At 38.9% G+C, this 17,728-nt stretch overlaps 1 protein-coding gene across 1 annotated transcript in view; it reads left to right on the top strand.

Moving 5' to 3' along the window:
* The window catches only part of prkd3 (protein kinase D3), a 46,954-nt gene that overhangs the window by 26,701 nt on the left and 2,525 nt on the right, over nt 1-17,728 (top strand). The window contains exons 5-18 of the mRNA XM_014991076.2: nt 2,849-2,980; nt 3,212-3,369; nt 4,756-4,951; nt 5,031-5,108; nt 5,341-5,524; nt 6,910-7,033; nt 7,192-7,269; nt 11,466-11,742; nt 13,379-13,431; nt 13,861-13,933; nt 14,040-14,146; nt 14,256-14,417; nt 16,346-16,444; nt 17,113-17,380. Of these exons, the coding sequence (XP_014846562.1) occupies nt 2,849-2,980; nt 3,212-3,369; nt 4,756-4,951; nt 5,031-5,108; nt 5,341-5,524; nt 6,910-7,033; nt 7,192-7,269; nt 11,466-11,742; nt 13,379-13,431; nt 13,861-13,933; nt 14,040-14,146; nt 14,256-14,417; nt 16,346-16,444; nt 17,113-17,380 (1,989 nt within the window). The remainder of the gene's footprint in view (nt 1-2,848; nt 2,981-3,211; nt 3,370-4,755; nt 4,952-5,030; nt 5,109-5,340; nt 5,525-6,909; nt 7,034-7,191; nt 7,270-11,465; nt 11,743-13,378; nt 13,432-13,860; nt 13,934-14,039; nt 14,147-14,255; nt 14,418-16,345; nt 16,445-17,112; nt 17,381-17,728) is intronic.

Raw genomic sequence — 17,728 nt, 5'->3', positions numbered from 1 at the left:
TGCAAACCAGATAAAGATGTCCCCCAAAATACTGGCTTTACATATTATTGACTCAGCAGAGATGAACATGATTGCAAGCCACACTTTTCTGGTTTTTGTTTGTGAAATATTTTTGAAAAAAGTGTACCGTTTCCCTTGTCCTTCACAATTATGCAATACTTGGAGATTGTAGACCGTCACATAAAACTCGAATAAATGCCGGTTTTGTGGTTGCGTCGGAGCAAGGTAAATGAAAGCTTTAAAAGTACTTTAGCTGTTAACACCTTAAAATGTCTGCAATTTGACCCGGAAGTATGTAATATAACACATGCAGGATGTAAAAATATTGAGGGGTTTTAATGAGTCCCACTGGGGTCAGTGGAGTTGTTCTCTGGCTTAAACACATAAAATATTGATTCCATATGAGTGTTGAAATCTGACAAAAGTCCAGATTTTTAACTTGCTGGTTAACTTCATTCTGGTGCTTCTTGTGACGTCATCAACCCAAACACACACGAAGCACAATTAACTGTTAGTATCACAGGTGATATATTATATTCATTTGTGTTTTTTCTTTTCTTTTTTTTTTCCATTTACACCATGAGTCTTGTTATTCATAAACACCACACACTTCTTTTCATCAGATGGAATGTTTTTTATTGTTTTTGTTTTTTTTTACTAGATGGCTCATAGCAAATAGATACCACATTCATCTCTTGTGAGAAATACCCTAAAAGCAGCAGTCATGTTTATGTTTTGTGGTTTTTGTTGCTAATTAGCAGGAAGCGTTGGGACAACTCGGTGACTGCAAAGAAATGACCTGTTGTGAATGCTGCTATTTTTTCCTGTTGACATGTGACCTGCTGGAGTTTCTTTCTTTTGTGCTTTGTATGCATTTGATAACGTGATTTGGAATTATGACGTTCAAATATAAAGAACTAAACAAAGTTTGTATTTTTAATATGTTCATCATCATAGAAACTAATGTGAAGAAGGCGTTTTTCATCCAGAAAGAGATGTGGGACTACAGTGTGACGTCGCTTTTGTCACCACACCAGCTTTCACTACTTAACCTCAGTGTAAAGACCACCTGCCTCTTGTTGGACGCTGTAGCTGCTTAAATGATTGTATGGGAACAGCACTGAGAGAAAACAGAAGTGTCAGACAAGCACAGAAAAATGGGTTCTGAACTTCTCCTCTTCAAATGTTTGACTATATTTGATCAAGGCTCATTCCCAGCATTGAACAAAGTGTTTACTTTGAAAATAATGAAAGATTTGGGAAAAGAAAAGACGAAAGGGCAACATATTTGAAACTATGCTGGATTAGATTTTATCCTCTCCGATAGACTGATAAGGATAATTTGTTGACGCTGCAGATGTGATGCCCTCTACTGCAGCATTGATGGTATAGCAGCAACGATTCAGAGCATCCTCCTGCATAATATATAGAGACATGCTGTGCTCTTCCTTCACAAGTTGATCCAACTTTTTGAAGTTTTATTTCAGTTTCTCTTTAATGTTTTTTGCTTAATGCAGCACAGGACTCTTCTTCGCCTGAAAGCTGTTTGAATATAGTTTTAGGTGGAATAAGGAAACTGAATTTAACTCTATCTCTTCTTCAGAGAAGACATTTAGAAAGTGCTAGATAATGAATGTTATTGTCATCTGAAGTTATATGCATGGTAAAGCAGACTGAACAATCTTTAAAAATTTCTTTGATTCTACTTTTTTGGTTTAAGTTCTTTTGAGTTGTCAACATTGATGTTATGCATGTTTCTAATAGCAATTACATTTAAACAAGATTCAATCAGTAATCAGTCAATCGATGAAGTTTGTTTGTATAGCACATTTCAGCAGCAAGGCAGTTCGAAGTGCTTCACATCATAAAAACACAAACATGCAAACTCACAGAACACCAGCAACCATTTCAAGGTAGATCAAAAACTAAAACCACTAATCATTTCATCCCTACTCTGAATAATGCTTCACTTACCCAATTATCTGGACAGGTGTATTTATGCTGATATTGCATTACCCTATTTTGCTATTTAGGAGACTTTGAAACACATTGTGGTGCACTCGATTTCATTTAGAATTTTCAGAGTAAAATAGGGATGGGTACAAGTGCACACCACACTTTTCAGATTTATTTAGCACTTATTTCCTGCTTCGTTAGTGGCCGTAGGATGACAAAGTGTGAGCAGGTGTGAGGCAAACTGTGTGAAAACCTTTGCTTGTTACTGTGGAAAGCGTCTGCTAGATCTCTGAAAATAGCATAGGCTGACTTTGGGCTGAAAAACAAATACAAAGAGTTAGATTTCTTTGACAGAATATAAACCATTAGACAAAATGGAGCCTTATTACCTGAAGTTTTTTTTTTTTGAAGTGCAGTACATCATGATGGCAGAGTTAAAGACAGACTTTTATTTCCCTCTAGTTTTATATAGAGTTCCTGCAGAAAGGTTTTAGCTTCCAGTTGAGAGAGAAGAATAAAAAAAAAACAGAATTATTCTACGCTTTGAAATCTAACCATGCTTATTTCTTAGTCTAAAATGCCCAGATAATGACAGCTTTCTAACCAGCAAAACACCTAAAATACCAAGATTTTTTTTTTTAAAGTATATTATTTTTTTCTAAAGCATCCCTTTTGAAACTAGTATTCCTTACAGTGTCACATCAATGCATCTTATTTAGTTATGAGTTATGGTGTGCTGTTACAAACCATTGATCTGCTTTGCCCTGTTTTTGATTCCTTTTCATCTGTCCTCATTGCCCATTTTCTGCCATTTTCTTTGCCTTTATCTACATTTGTTCTACTTCTTTTTTATTTGACACCACATCATTTACATTCTTCTCTTTGTCTCCAGCTCAAGCCACAGTTGAGGACTTCCAGATCCGACCTCATGCCCTCTACGTGCACTCCTACAAGGCCCCCACCTTCTGCGACTACTGCGGGGAGATGCTGTGGGGTCTTGTCCGCCAGGGGCTCAAATGTGAAGGTTGGAAGCACGCACGCAAATCTGGAGGAATTTGTTAAGACTTAATTTTGTAAAAATCTTTTTTTTTTTTTTTTTTTACAGTTTTGTCATTACGTTAAATTATAACTGTAATGTTATCTTATTATTTCAGTTTTTTTTTAGTTTGTCATCAGTTTTCAAACTTTTGGTTTTTATCATGTGGGTTTTTTTTAAAGTTTTGAACTGGGTTTTATTTTCTGTTCTTTTTTCCAGGATGTGGGCTGAACTATCACAAGCGTTGTGCCTTCAAGATCCCCAATAACTGTACCGGCGTGAGGAAAAGGCGGCTCTCCAACGTTTCACTGCCAGGACCATCCCTATCCGTGCCGAGAGCACTACCTGCTGAAAATACGGTGGTTGTTCCTGATGAGGTGAGCTCTGATTGAAGGAAATCATTCTAGCTTTAAATTATGCGTAGTTACTCCTTTGTTACTCGGAGTGAGGGGTTTTTTTTTTTTTTCATAGCTCGACAGAAACAGAAAAGCCAGATGAGTTTTCACTTGTGGTAAATGTTTACAAACTTCAGATTTGGCCCCTTTTCAGGGCCACTTTGTAGAATCCCACTGATGCAGAAAATTGAATTTAGCTGCACTGACTCAGTGTGAAGCTTCTCAGTGAGGTCTTATGAAACAAATTTCACTTAAAGCCACAGAGGAATCTTTCCTACTGTGCATCCACGCCAAAGGTCATAAGGAAATGTAATTATGGTAATGATATTAAAAGTCTATTGAAGTCCAGGATTTTGCAACTACTAATGTTTCGGTAAAGAAATGGAATGTGTGTCCCTCCCTTTTCTGCCAGGAGTTTCCAGACTGTTTGATTTATGCAAATAAAATGGGAACTCGTGTGCTCTTATGTGGTAAAACACGGCAAAGTTAATAAGCTTTTTGTGGGCTTGGAAAGTCATTCAAATGCTCTTTGAGATCTTTTATTTTCACTTTTTAGAGACTTATTTTGAAGTCAAAAAAGACTGCACTAACCTTATTAGTGTTCTGTCAGTTCCCCGGCTAGTCAAAACTAGCTTTAAATTCAGCCAAGTGAATATGAATTCATTTTAACAAGTTTACCCCCGAAGATAAGGGTCTGCAACCTGCTGCTCCAGAGCCACAGTGGCTCCACATACATTTGGCAAAAAAAAATTAGAAAGGAACCTCTAGTGTTTTTAAATATAATTATAAGAACAAATGAAATGTTTTAAAACCTAAAGAAAGAGATAAAATAGCAGAAATGGATGGTAAAGTTTGCAGACCTCTGTTCTAAACATTCTGGACTAAGTTTACAGCTCCAAAATAAACTACTTCTCATTCACCTCTTTTGTTTTGTCTAAAATGAAGTTTAAGAATGAGTCATGACATATTTCACAAATCTGCATGTTAGTTAGCATCTTTTTCACTCTCTCCTGTTGACTTTGCTCACAAAAAGAAGCCATTTTGTGAAGACTGAATTCCCAAAAGGCTGCTCTTATTCTCAAGTTTGGACAGTTTTCTTGTCAGAAAAACATAATTGAATAACTGAATGACAATTGTCCGTTTAGGCTACAAAAATAATTATTATAGCTTTAAAACTTCTTATTACCATCCAGTCAACATAGTTGTCATCAGTGTGCTGCTTTGCCAGCCAAGCTCTAATAGTGATTAACTGCAAGATGCTAAAAATTGAAGTTATCACGCTTTGTTCCTGTCACTGGTTTTAACTCCTTATAATGTCTCCCATCCCCTCCCAAGCGTTTGACTGTTTCTCCGTTCATCCAACCTCAGCAACAGCGGTCGCATCAGGAGGCGGGGAAGCGCATCCTGTCCTGGAGCGGCAGGCCTATCTGGATGGATAAGATGGAGAAGACGCGGGTGAAGGTGCCGCACACCTTCGCCATCCACACTTACACTCGGCCAACCATCTGCCAGTACTGCAAACGGCTACTCAAGGGTCTCTTTCGCCAGGGAATGCAGTGTAAAGGTAACACTGTGTAAGAACATGTTGAACTTGAAAGTATCAGAAAACATGCAAACACCTCATTATAATTATTGCACTGCAGACTGCAGATTTAACTGCCATAAGCGGTGTGCATCAAAGGTACCAAGAGACTGCTTAGGGGAAGTGGACTTCAACGGTGGTAAGCAGTACCTTTTTCACTCCTCTGACTTGTTTAATTGGGTGATAGACAATACACTGTTAAATAATTGATGGTTATTTCTTCAATCATATTCTACTATGAGTGACAAGAGTGGTGGAGTCTTTAAAATAAATCTGTTTTTCTGGATGTTTTGCTCATATTATTGAAGAAGGTCTGCACAATTCTACTCTGTATTATTCACTATATACAACACCTGGATTTAAATATTTAGAGCCAGCCAGCCCCGGGCCCGATTCTGATACTACCATGGATATGATGGAGGTGGACAGTGGTGATATGGACGGTGGACGAAGTTTGGACGACCCAGATGAACCATCCACTCCAGACGGGATGTTCAGCATGGACTCTCCCTTCACTGACAGAGAGAAGGATGAAGAGCCTATCAAGACTATAAGGTAGGATAAAAATACAATCACATTGACAGATGGCGTTTTTTCAGGTTGATGACATAAACATCTCTGTAGGTGGCAGTGTTTACTTTGTTGTATCGCTGCACTCTGGTTAGTTCTTATGCTTTATTTTTGATGGGTTTGAGAAAACATGACAGAGACCTAATGAAACTAGAGACGTTAATTTTATTCCTCATCTTGGTCTAGCTGTTTCAGATTGTATGCTTTACAAAAGTATTCATTCATTTTAAACTTTTTCACATTGTGTGACGTTTCCCCTTACGAGCTTCAGTGTTTTGTATTGGGATTTTATGTCACAGTGGAAAAAATGTGTTTTTTTTTTTGTTTTGTTTTGTTTTTTTTTACAAATAAAAATCTGGAAACCATGGCCTTCAGTTATGTTCTCTTCCCTTCTGTCAATATCTGATTTTGAATCAGATCTTTAAGTCTTTTGGAGTATTTCTTGAACAGCACATCTAGAGACAGAATAGATCAATCTCATACAGATTGCATGAAAGGATTCAGAGGACATGTGTGTTCAAGTCCTGCAGCAGATCTTCAGCAGTATTCAGGTTGGGACTTTATCTAGGCCATTCTAACACAGCAATACCTTCGTTTTAAACCACTTTGTTGTATGTTTAGGGTTTGTTGTCTCCCGCAGCATGATGCAGCCACTGTCTGTTTTAATGTTGTGTGCAGTGTTGTTTATCTCTCACATATAGTGTTTTGTTTGTTGTTATATTTTCTCTCATCTGACCAGAGCACCTTTTTGCACACTGCTCTCCTGTTTCGACTTTATAAACGCTAATTTTGTGACTTATATTTGCCATGTGAACAGATGAGCATCTTGGCTGTTTCTCTGATTAATGGTTAGTTTTTTATAACCAAACTCTGCCTTAGACTTCTCCAGAACGTCACTCTGATCTGTCTTCTCTGCTCCTCCTTCTTAATGATCCTGTTTGTTTACTTGTGATCTCCAACAAACTTCTGAGACGTTCATGGAACAGCTGGATTTATTCTAAAATTAAATTAGACACAGATGGACTCTATTTATTAATTCGGTGGCATGTGAGTGATGCCCGTTTTGGGTTATCAGAGTAAAAGGATGCTAAATACAATTCTTCAGACTTGTTTTTTGTGGAAATGTTTGAAAGCCACATATCCTTGTCCTCTCACAATTATGGGTTACCTTGTGTAGATCTGTTGCAGAATAAAATATATATATATATACTTAAGTTTGTTTTTGTAACATGTCGAGCAATATAGTAGTTGAAGTGTGAGAAAGCTTTGGTGAAGCACATTGCTTTTATGACCATTTTAAAGTGTGTGTTCTTAAAGAAAGTATTTAAATAGACTTGAGATGTATAAGAATTATGGTTTTGTTTGTGTAGTCCTTCAACCAGCAGCAACATCCCACTCATGCGGGTGGTCCAGTCTATCAAGCACACCAAGAGACGGAGCTCCACTGTGGTGAAGGAGGGCTGGATGGTTCACTATACAAGCAGGGACAACCTGGTAAGATTAGCATCATTGAAACAGAGTAGCCAACTCCATCTGTTATCTCCTCCATGCTGCATAAAAGTTTCCAAAGCTGCTTAATGTAATCACACATATTTGTAATATTGCTAAAACGTGTATCTTCAGCGCCTTGTTTTTCTGCTCTTCTTTTGCAGCGGAAGAGACATTACTGGAGACTGGACAGCAAGAGTTTGAGTCTTTTCCAGAATGACACCGGAGCTAAGTTTTATAAAGTAAGCTCCAAAGCATGTCTTCTTACTGGAAAAACACACAACTTGTCCTCCACTTAAAACATCCGGGAAAATTATTAACTTCTCTGAAAATATTTCGGTGAAGTGAACTACATGCGTAAAGACTTTCTGGCTTGAAATAAAGCACAATTTAAGTATGACACATTATATTACCATATTCATAGTTGTGAGGTATGTAAATCATAGCCAGTGGGAGTGGTGTGACTCAGTTCGTGTTGCAAATGTATAAAAGCTGTAGGGTCTGTGCAGCCCACTGAAATTTCCACTGACAACCCCTTCTGCTCTTTGCCTGTTTAAGGGTCACATATTCAACAGTTGTCATTTGTTAGCTGTTGTTTCTCACTTAGCAGGTGGGAGTTTTTAGGGCATTTTAAACTTCAGAGGATTTGGACTTTGCAGACTTTGCGATTTCCCCATTTTGCATTTCCAAACTGACTTTAAAGAGAGTGCTGACTTTGAGTGAGTGACTGTAATTTGATGTGCAGAGATTGTGTGACACTTCCCTCTCAGTGGCAAGCGCAGTAGTTAGTCATTACTCTGCCACAGGGGCTTAATAATGCAGTAATTACACACCAAACACTGAGGGAAGGGAACTGCAGCCTAGACGGTAAAGACTTCCCCATGTGTCTTTGTGTTTGCTAAGAGATGTGTGCTTCTGAGACACAGACGCCCCTTTGAGTTGTGGTCAGAGGTATGTTGCAGTAGGATGCCGTGTAGGGTGCACAGTTTCCAGTTTGAATGTGTGTCAAGCAGGTGGCTCCATACGTTGCTGTTACACAGAGCTCCGTTTTTCACATTTTTAGCTTACTGTTTGAAAAAGAAGAAATAAAAGCAAGGAGAAAAAAAATCCCTCTCCCTTCTTTCCTCATTATTCTGTCACACCCTTCATCTTCTGCCACTAAAGCCCCAGAGAGGAAACCTCAGCGGGGACAGACTCCTCAGGGTGTGTTTACTGCCGACTTTATGTGGTTCTTTATTATCAACTTGGCATCCAACTACATTTGAAATCCTCAGCAGGCAAATTGAAGGGTTGCAGCAAATCTCTTTTTTTTTCTCCCTACAAACGTTGGTCTTTGTTCTACATCAGCAGATTGTTCCGTTCAGTCTAGTTTTATTCTACTCATTTTATTTCACTATACGTTTATCAATATTTTATCCACAATTTCATATAAAATAAGCATGGCTATTTTATGTACATAAACTTCTATACAGGAACTCAAATATTGAAGCATTAACAGTATAATTTTTACAGTTGTCTAAAATTATTTCTACAACTGTCAACTATCAACATTGTTATAAAATCATATATTACCAAAAATCAAAAGAAATTCTTTGCAATGTAAAAATATCTATTTCTTGAATTTTACTATTTCAGGATCCACAGTTCTTATATACATATATAATAATAATAATAATAATTATTATTATTATTATTATTATTATTTGTGTCATTTGCAAGCAAAATTGTGGTTTACTAGGTATATCACCAATGACTGTGATAAACAGTGCATCAAAAACATATTCACAACACTTCACTTTGTCCACATTTTGTTATGCTACTGCCTTATTACAAGTTGTATTAAATTAGCAATTAGCAATATTCAAAACATTATCATGTTTGAATATGATGCCACAAGCTTAGCTCACTTCTAGGCGTTTGGTCCATTATTCCTTTCAGCTCTTGTCCAGCTCTGTTGGGTGGGATGGAGACATCTGTGCAACCATTTTCAGATCTCTCCAAAGATGTTCAAGCAGACCCAAGTCTAGACTCTGGTTTGACCATGCCTGTGAGATCTTGGCCGTGTGCTTTGGGTTGTCATTCTGCTGAAAAATGACCCGTCGCCCCGAATTGAAGTCAAGAGTCTCTGGAGCAGGTTTCCATCCCGGATGTCTCCGTACATTTCTGTAGTCATATTCCCCCTCTATCCTGTCTAGTCTGCCAGTTTTTGCTGTTACAAAACATCCCCATAGCATGATGCTGCCACCACCTTGCTTCACTATAGGGATAGTATCAGTCTGGTGATGAGTCATGCCTGGTTTTCCTCCAAAAATGACACCTTATATTCGCTCCAAAGAGTTCAGTCTTTCCAAATCATGTCCAATCAACTGAATTTACCACAGATGGGACTCTACTGATGTTGCAGAAACATCTTCAGGGACGATTAGTGATAACAGCTCAGTTTTGAGCTTCATCCAAATGCTGTGAATACTTGCATAAATTTTCTACTTTTAATAAACTCGTAGAACACTCAAAAATATTTCTATACTGTCATAATGTACTGTAAAAATAGAAAACTAAAAGGTTTGAGCGAATGGAGACTAATTTAATACACTTTGGGATGGAGCTACGACACAAATGTGCGAGCCATTTTTTGTGGAAGCAACAACACAGTTTAGGTCTAGAAACTGTTTCAAATTGAAATCCATCCATTAACACTTCCTGTTTGTTTTCTTTATTAAAACATGCATGGGTCCATAGCTTTATTTTTGATCTACTGAAAAAGGCATACAAATGCTTTATTTCAGATTAAAATGATTAGAATCCAGTTTAATGACGATAGTAATTATCAAGGCTGAAATTTTAGCAATTAAAATGTATTAAAATGAAATTTTCCAACGTGATTTTATATTCAAGTGATGCACAAATATAATGTAGATACACCACATTGAAAGGGCAAATTGTAAATATGTGTATTTTTTTCAGTAGTTTTGCGTCGGTTGATGTTTTTTTTCACTTTGCTTGTTAATAAGTGCTCACCTGTACCCCTATGAAACATTGCTCATGTAACCTATACATAGCTAACGTCCTCACTTCCACCTTCATTAAGTTACGTAATATTTTGAGTTACTACTTGCTTTACAAAACGGAATTACGTACATATTTCTATTCCCTCTTAAACTTTACAATGTAACCCTCCTTGAAATGAGAGTTAGATCTATTAATTCTGTTCAGGACTCTCTAAATACGTATCATGTTATTGCTAGTGTCCTTCAGTCTTTTATGTAATCTTATGTATTTCCTTATTATGCTGTTTATATATAATCTAAGATAAATTCATGCATTTTCAGTGCAAAATGTCATTCTGATCAGCAACCAGAAAAAAGACTTTGTTTTATTTATTTCTTTTTTTTTTTCAGTTTCTCTTGCCTGTTGCTCATCAGTGTGTGGCCAACAATCCTCTGCTCTCTGCTTTCCTTCATGCCTCCGACCTGATTAGTGGTGGTTGTGTGGTGGCATGGCAGCCATTTTCACCATTTGGAAGCCATAACGGCTCCGTGTTTGAAGATGAGACCCCTGTACTTGTGGCTTCCTCTGAAGAAACTCTTGTGGGGTTGAGGGGGGGGGGGGGGGGGGGGGCTTTTCTCTGTCTTAGTGCTGTCACTCTGAAACACCGGACCCCTGCGCTCCCCTCCCCACTCACACTGCTACCCCCAGTTGTGGTGAGGGACAACGGTAGTTGCCTCGTCCTTCATCTCAGTGGCTCGCGGTAGCGCCGGCAGCTCAAGCTCGAATGGGGCCCCTCTGGCCGGCCCCTGCCTTGTAATCAGGCAACCAGAGCACTCGAGCTGCCGCAGGGGCTGCTCACGTGACCCGGTCCCCGCTAACCACAAGCACTTCATCTGATACTCTGCGGCGAGCCATGCGGAGGGGACAGCGTGCGTCGCTGTGATCCCTCATTGGCTGGAAATTCTCTGTGTTTTTCTCCGCGTTTGGCCCTCCCTCGTTCTCTTTGATTCGACAGCGAGTTTAAAGGGGAAGGGGGAACCTTTAGTTGCGCCGAAACTGTCCTTTCAGTTTGTGCTCGTAAGACAGAGAGAGAGAAGAGGAAAGTTAGAGGGTTTGAGCTTGGACCAAAACTGTGTGAAGACTTGTGGAGTGTGTGAGTTTGTCTAACTCTATTGTTTTTCAGCTTTATCAGCTTGCATTGTTTTTTTTATCATACTCATCTTAAAATATAGCCATGTGATTTATTTGGAAGGTAAGATTAACACTGATGGATTAAAATTAGCTCTTTTCTTTTCTCCAGAGTATTTTATCTCTATTAATGCTTTAATTCTCCCATAATTAAGTTTTTTTTTTTAATTAGACTGTGTTCGTGTGAATCTGTTTAGATGTGTTTCTTGCTTAATAAAGGATGTAAAAGTATGTTTCACCTACTTTCAAACTTTTCCTGCAGGAGATCCCTCTGTCTGAGATTCTCCAGGTGGAACCGTTCAGAGACTACAGTAATCTGGCGCAGGGCAGCAACCCGCACTGCTTTGAGATCATCACAGCCACCATGGTCTACTATGTGGGGGAGAACAACAGCAGCCACTATCACAGCCCTGCTCTGGCCGCTTCTGGAGTGGGTGTGGAGGTGGCCCAGGGCTGGGAGAAGGCCATCAGACAGGCCCTGATGCCCGTCACGCCCCAGCCGAGTGTGGCCAGTGCAGCCGGTCAGGGAAGAGATCACAGTAAGGAGAATCTATTCAACCTCTTTTCTTTTTGCACGCTGATCCTTGCATCACTGCCCACTTTAGAGTTTTCAGTTTCTGCAGCTCGCAGGATTTTGTTGGGGCTGTCCATGTCAAATTATATAATGTGTGTTGAAACTTTGAGGTTTACCAAAACGAAATCTGTTCATATTCACATTTAAGGGTGAGGGAATGCCCTGCTGTGTGTATTTGGTATTCAAGAGGAAGCGGGACTATTAAGTCATTGTTTGGAGATGATAGGGGTGACAATAGAGTCCCATGATCAAGTTTTTAATTGAATCAAAACTATTGGTGCCCCAGAGAGGCTGTAGTTTTATTTTATTTTCCCTTGTCCTTGATTTATACATATAGGTCTCATTTTGACATTCAATCTCATTTTCAGAGTTTATACATCTATAAAGGTAGCTAAAGTAATGGGAAATTAGGTATTTGTTGATAAATAAAACTAAACCAGTGAAAAATTCTAGTCAGGTTTGCATCCTGTTCTGAATCTTTGCGCTACATGATAAACAGCACCCGACCTCTGCAACGAGCTACAGGAATGCTCTCTTGTATAATGTCACTGTTGTCAACACAAGGTATGAAGGCGGCTACAGCCAACAAGGCGATATGAAAACATGTCTTATTCCTTTCAATTTTTATATTACGTCTTTTAAAAATCTGTTCAAGATATGTGGTACCTTAAAACATATTACCAATTAAAATATTACAATATTTACAAGAAGATGGCAATTTAATTTCCTTAGATGTGTAGACTAAAGAACATAAAAACTTATGAGATTTTGTTTTGTTTGACACCAAGATGCACTTTTTTTTTTTTTTTTTTCTGATTTGTCATTTTGGACGTTTGCACTTTATTGTCTTTCGTAGTGGATTATTTCTTGTTTCTGGTGCAAATCATGTCGTCTGTTTAACGTCTCAGAGTTACTATGCACCAATTCATTACACACCTTGACTCCTGACTTATTGGCACGTGGAATATTGAGCCAGAGATCTTTTTATTCGACTTAAACCATAAACCATTGACAACAAATGCTTCCATCAACATTCTGAACCACACGATTAACGTAATTTGTAAAACGGTTTTACCCTATTACTGAACCCGGAGGTACACCTCAGTAGAACTGAATTCATTTCAGAAATATACATTGAGAGCTTCTATTAAGAACAAGTTGATTAATTTGTGAAAACATTTTTTTTTTCTTTTTTGAGTCATGTGGCTTTTTGTGTTTATTTCATCGAATGAAAATTAATTGTTGCCTTAGTTTTGTTCCAGACTTGTGTTTAGTCTTGCCCCTGTGGCAGTCCTGATTCTTAAGTTGAAATGCATTGCATTCTTGAGCCATTTAGTCACACACATCTCCCCAGATTGATTCATTTTGCCAATTTCTTGTGTAATAAAATGCTTCATCATGTGGGCCTCACTGCATGCAGCTGTGATAAAACAGAAGGATGCTCACAGGATGAGAAAACAGGGGGAAACTAAATTGTGAGGAATGCATCACAAACTTGAAATATTTAATGATTCACTTGTTGCTTAATGCAAGAAGAAAATTTTGTTTTAAGTGCTCCTGGGTGGAAAAAAAATTAAAAATCATGTGTTTCCCTCTTTCAGAAGAGCTGTCCATCAGCATATCTGTGTCCAACTGCCAGATCCAAGAGAATGTGGTAAGTACAGCTTCTTTAATTTCTTTTCTACCAGAAGCAATTGCGCAATTTCCCAGCACAGCTTGCAAAATCATGCATATGTGTGCTATTAAAGTAGCTGTTGTGGTTAAAGCAGAAATTGTATCTAACTGCTGCTTTTATTAAAATATTTAGTGGAAGCTTCTTTTTTTTTCTTCTCTACATAAATGAGGAAGCTTTGTTTTCCTTTTTTTCCTCATCCTTTTGGGTCATGGGGTTTTCGATTCAGTTCCACTTCTGCACTGAGTGAAAGTTAAATATTTGGCAACAACTAGAAACATTTGGGAAAAGCAACAACGTTGCCAAACCATAGATGATGTAATTGTTGGCGATTCCAGTTTCAGTCCTGAGAGCTCGCTGTTCCACATGTAAAATGCAGCCATTAAGTAACTGGAAATGGTATCTGTGCAGGATATTGCCTCGATATATCAAATATTCTCTGATGAGGTGCTGGGATCAGGCCAGTTTGGCATCGTGTATGGAGGTATGTTGTTTTTTTTGTTTTTTTTTTAAATCCATGTGATATTTGGTGTGGCTAAAATTAGCATGGCAATAAATTGCATTGTGTTGTGGTTACTCTCACGTTTCAGGGAAGCACAGAAAGAGTGGCAGAGACGTAGCCATCAAAGTTATAGACAAGATGAGATTTCCTACCAAGCAGGAGAGCCAGTTAAGGAATGAGGTGGCCATTTTACAGGTAATAAATGATTGACTCAATATTCTCGAGCTTTTGTACAGAGAGTTGCATTAAGGGTCATGTTAGGGCAAGGTTTTTTACACTTTAATTTTTTCCCCTTTTTCTTTAGAATCTGCATCATCCAGGTATCGTTAACCTGGAGTGCATGTTTGAGACCCCAGAGCGAGTGTTTGTTGTCATGGAGAAGCTCCACGGAGACATGTTGGAGATGATCCTCTCCAGCGAGAAGAGCAAACTACCAGAACGAATCACCAAATTCCTCGTCACACAGGTTCGTGCTGCTTAAACGGGGATCTCTCTTAACTTCCTGTTTTTCTCACTGTCTCACCAATAGTTTCACCCTCTTGGTTTTGTTTATGTACCTATTAGCTAATAATTTGCAATGAACTGCCTTAAGGTTCCAGCTAAATGTTGACTATATTTAAAGCACGCAGTGGCTCACAAAAGTATTTTAAACCCTAATCTTTTTTGTATGTTGCAAATACAAACCTTAATGTTTTTTTTTTTGTTTGGTTTTTTTTATACAAAAGCAAATGAGGTCGATTAGCAGTGCTTGCCAACAACTAATGGTGTCAACCAGCACGTGTTCCTGCGAAAAATTCTCTGTACTGTTGGCATGTCCCGGCAGTCATGAGAATGTCATACACCAACATTCTTCAGTCAGAGGCCTGTTTAAATTTGTTGCGAGTCTGGCTGTTACAGAATACCTTCCTTCCCACAGCATCATCATCCACAATAATTCTTTGACGTTATTTGGAAGATGAGATACAACAGTATTTAATTTTCCTTTGGGATAAATAAAGTATATTTGAACTGAATTTAAGTAATCAGAGATGGAAAAAAAAACTTGAGGAGATGCAGAAATCTACAACTCGGGTGGACAAATTGAGAGAGGACAACCGAGTCATTCACTCCTCAAATCTGGTCTTTATGGAAGAATATCAAGAAGAAATAGGTTAATGGGAGAAAGCCATAAGAAGTAAACCCTGCAGTTTGCCCCAAGCCATGAAGGAGACATGGCAGATGTAGACGAAGACGCTCGGATCAGATGAGACCTAGATCCAACTTTTTGGCCAACAAGGCCAAAAACCTTTTGCTTGAAAGCAAAAAGGTTCAAATGTATGTGGAGGAAAATTAACGCTGCACATCACCCTGAATTCAGCACCCATCCATGAAACATGATGGCATGTATACAGTGATGACCACTTATACTGTCTGTCCAATTTGACTGAACTTGAATTATTTTGCAAAAGCAAATTGACAAATATTTCAGTCTTTAGATGTGCAAACTGGGATTCTTACCCTAAAGGAAGCTCGAAGCTGTAATTGAAGATAATTCTAGAAAATATTGATTCAGTGGGCCTGAATACAAATGCATATCACAGTTTTTAAAATTTTGTGTAAAATGTTTCTTTCATGATTCTGCTCAACTGTGTTTCCTCTCACAGAAAATCAAAGATAAAATGCAGTTTGTGTTTTTTTATTGTTACAAAATCCAAAGGTTTCAGGGAAATCTACTGTCATGTTTTATATTATGTAAGTTTCAATTCTTCTCAACACGCGTGTGCATGTTTTTATATCAATTTCCTTCATGTCCTTCTTGATCTTTCTCCCCTGTGTCTGGGTGTGATGACCCTCTGCTGCTGTTTATTCTTGCTGTGGTGGCCTGATTGGGGTGGGGGGTCTTTATATGGCACTGGTCCACACGGCATCGCCGCCTTCTGCCTGGCTGCCGATTACAGCCTGCAGTGTGCTAGTGGCTTTGTGGCCTAATTAGAGGAGCTGCGGGCCCTGGGGTCTGCTTAGGTTTTGGGTCCCAAACAGCAGCAAGGGCCATTAACCACGGCCCCATTAGCTGCAGCGGGGCCTGGCTCAGATGTGGCCAGAAGGACTTTTGTTCGAGCCAGGGTCGGGATTGGGGGACCGAGTGGATTGTGGTTTTGGTGTAGATCCACAGGCTGGAATTTGTGCAGCGGGAGCTTATGCAAGGATCTGGTGAATATAGATGAGCTGTGCAATGTGGAAATATTTAACGGCATCTGTGTGCCTATGACTCCGATTTTATTCCACAAAAATACAGTCAGTTTTATCAGTATTTAAACGATAAAATTGTAGTTTACATGGTTAGTAACTTATGTTTATGTTGAGTGTGTGTGTGTGTGTGTGTGTGTGTACTAACTGAACTTGTGCTTTCAACAGATCCTGGTGGCCTTGAGGCATCTGCACTTCAAAAACATTGTTCACTGTGACTTGAAGCCTGAAAATGTACTACTGGCCTCTGCAGAGCCTTTTCCACAGGTAACAACAATAAATATATTTTGCATTTCTTATTCTCTTTGGGTTTATGGTGGCATGCTTGCTTTACGTCTAAAATAAAAAGCTCAGAGGTCTTTCTTTCCTCTCTTCACTGAATTTCAGAAGAGGAATGCTTTTTGTTTGTTTGTTTTTTTGGTTTGTGGCCTTTTAAATATGATCTATAAACCTTTTATGCATTAATTAATGAATTTTAAATTAGATTCTCATGCACAAAGCTGGAAAGTGTTCATCACAAAGACACAACGTGTTCCCGTTGCTTATGATGAAACTGTGAAAATACCAAAAATAATGTTTACAGAAAATAGATTTTTAACAAGTGCAAGAACACTTCCAAATAGCTATTTTCTGAGAAGAGAAGCATTAAAGTTGATGGATGATGCATAAGTTAGGTCCTATATAAGAATACTATGTACTGCTACATGGGTTGTGCTGCAAACAAAAGAAAATGCAGCCAAACCCCCCCAAATCCCCCCAAAAACTCTTAAAACACCTTCTGAAAGGCTGAATATGTGGGAAAGTGCTTATTGCCTCTTGTTATCCACAGTAGAGGATCTGTGATAAAGTACATGTCACCATAAACTCTAAAATACACACAAATTAGATAAAAATGGGTCAGCATATGTGTGCTGACGGTGCATGTCGTTTTTCAGGTAAAGCTGTGCGACTTCGGCTTTGCACGCATCATTGGTGAGAAGTCGTTCCGGCGGTCAGTCGTTGGCACCCCGGCCTACCTGGCTCCAGAGGTGCTGAGGAGCAAAGGCTACAACAGATCCTTAGACATGTGGTCAGTGGGTGTCATCGTCTACGTCAGCTTAAGCGGGACCTTCCCTTTTAACGAGGACGAAGACATTAACGATCAGATCCAGAACGCCGCCTTCATGTACCCCCCGACACCCTGGAAGGACATCTCTGCAGAGGGTAGGAAGACAAAGAGCAGTCTCGTTCTTTCGCTCTCTCCCTTCCTGCTGGAATTTACCAAAGCTTAATTTATTCTGGTCTTCACCTCTGTAAATAGTTGCGAGCCTGGTTGCACCTGTGTCAAACTGAAATTCAGATGAACTATCCCTCCCCACCTACATGTCTGGGTCAGCTCAACTTTTTAAAGCTCGACTTTCAATGTCTGTGGTTGAGATGAATCACTTTCATTTCTTCTCAACTGTCCGAGCTGTAACTCCTCCCACGTACAGTTCACAACTCAGGATGATGCTAATCTCAGGTTCTTTGTTTTATCTCAAAGTGTCCCTGTAAAGGTCACTAAACCCTGTA

This window comes from Poecilia mexicana, unplaced genomic scaffold, assembly GCF_051168715.1.
Source record: "Poecilia mexicana isolate PSO_F unplaced genomic scaffold, ASM5116871v1 scaffold_22, whole genome shotgun sequence".
Classification (NCBI taxonomy): domain Eukaryota; kingdom Metazoa; phylum Chordata; class Actinopteri; order Cyprinodontiformes; family Poeciliidae; genus Poecilia; species Poecilia mexicana.
This window is presented reverse-complemented; position numbering and strand designations above follow the sequence as displayed.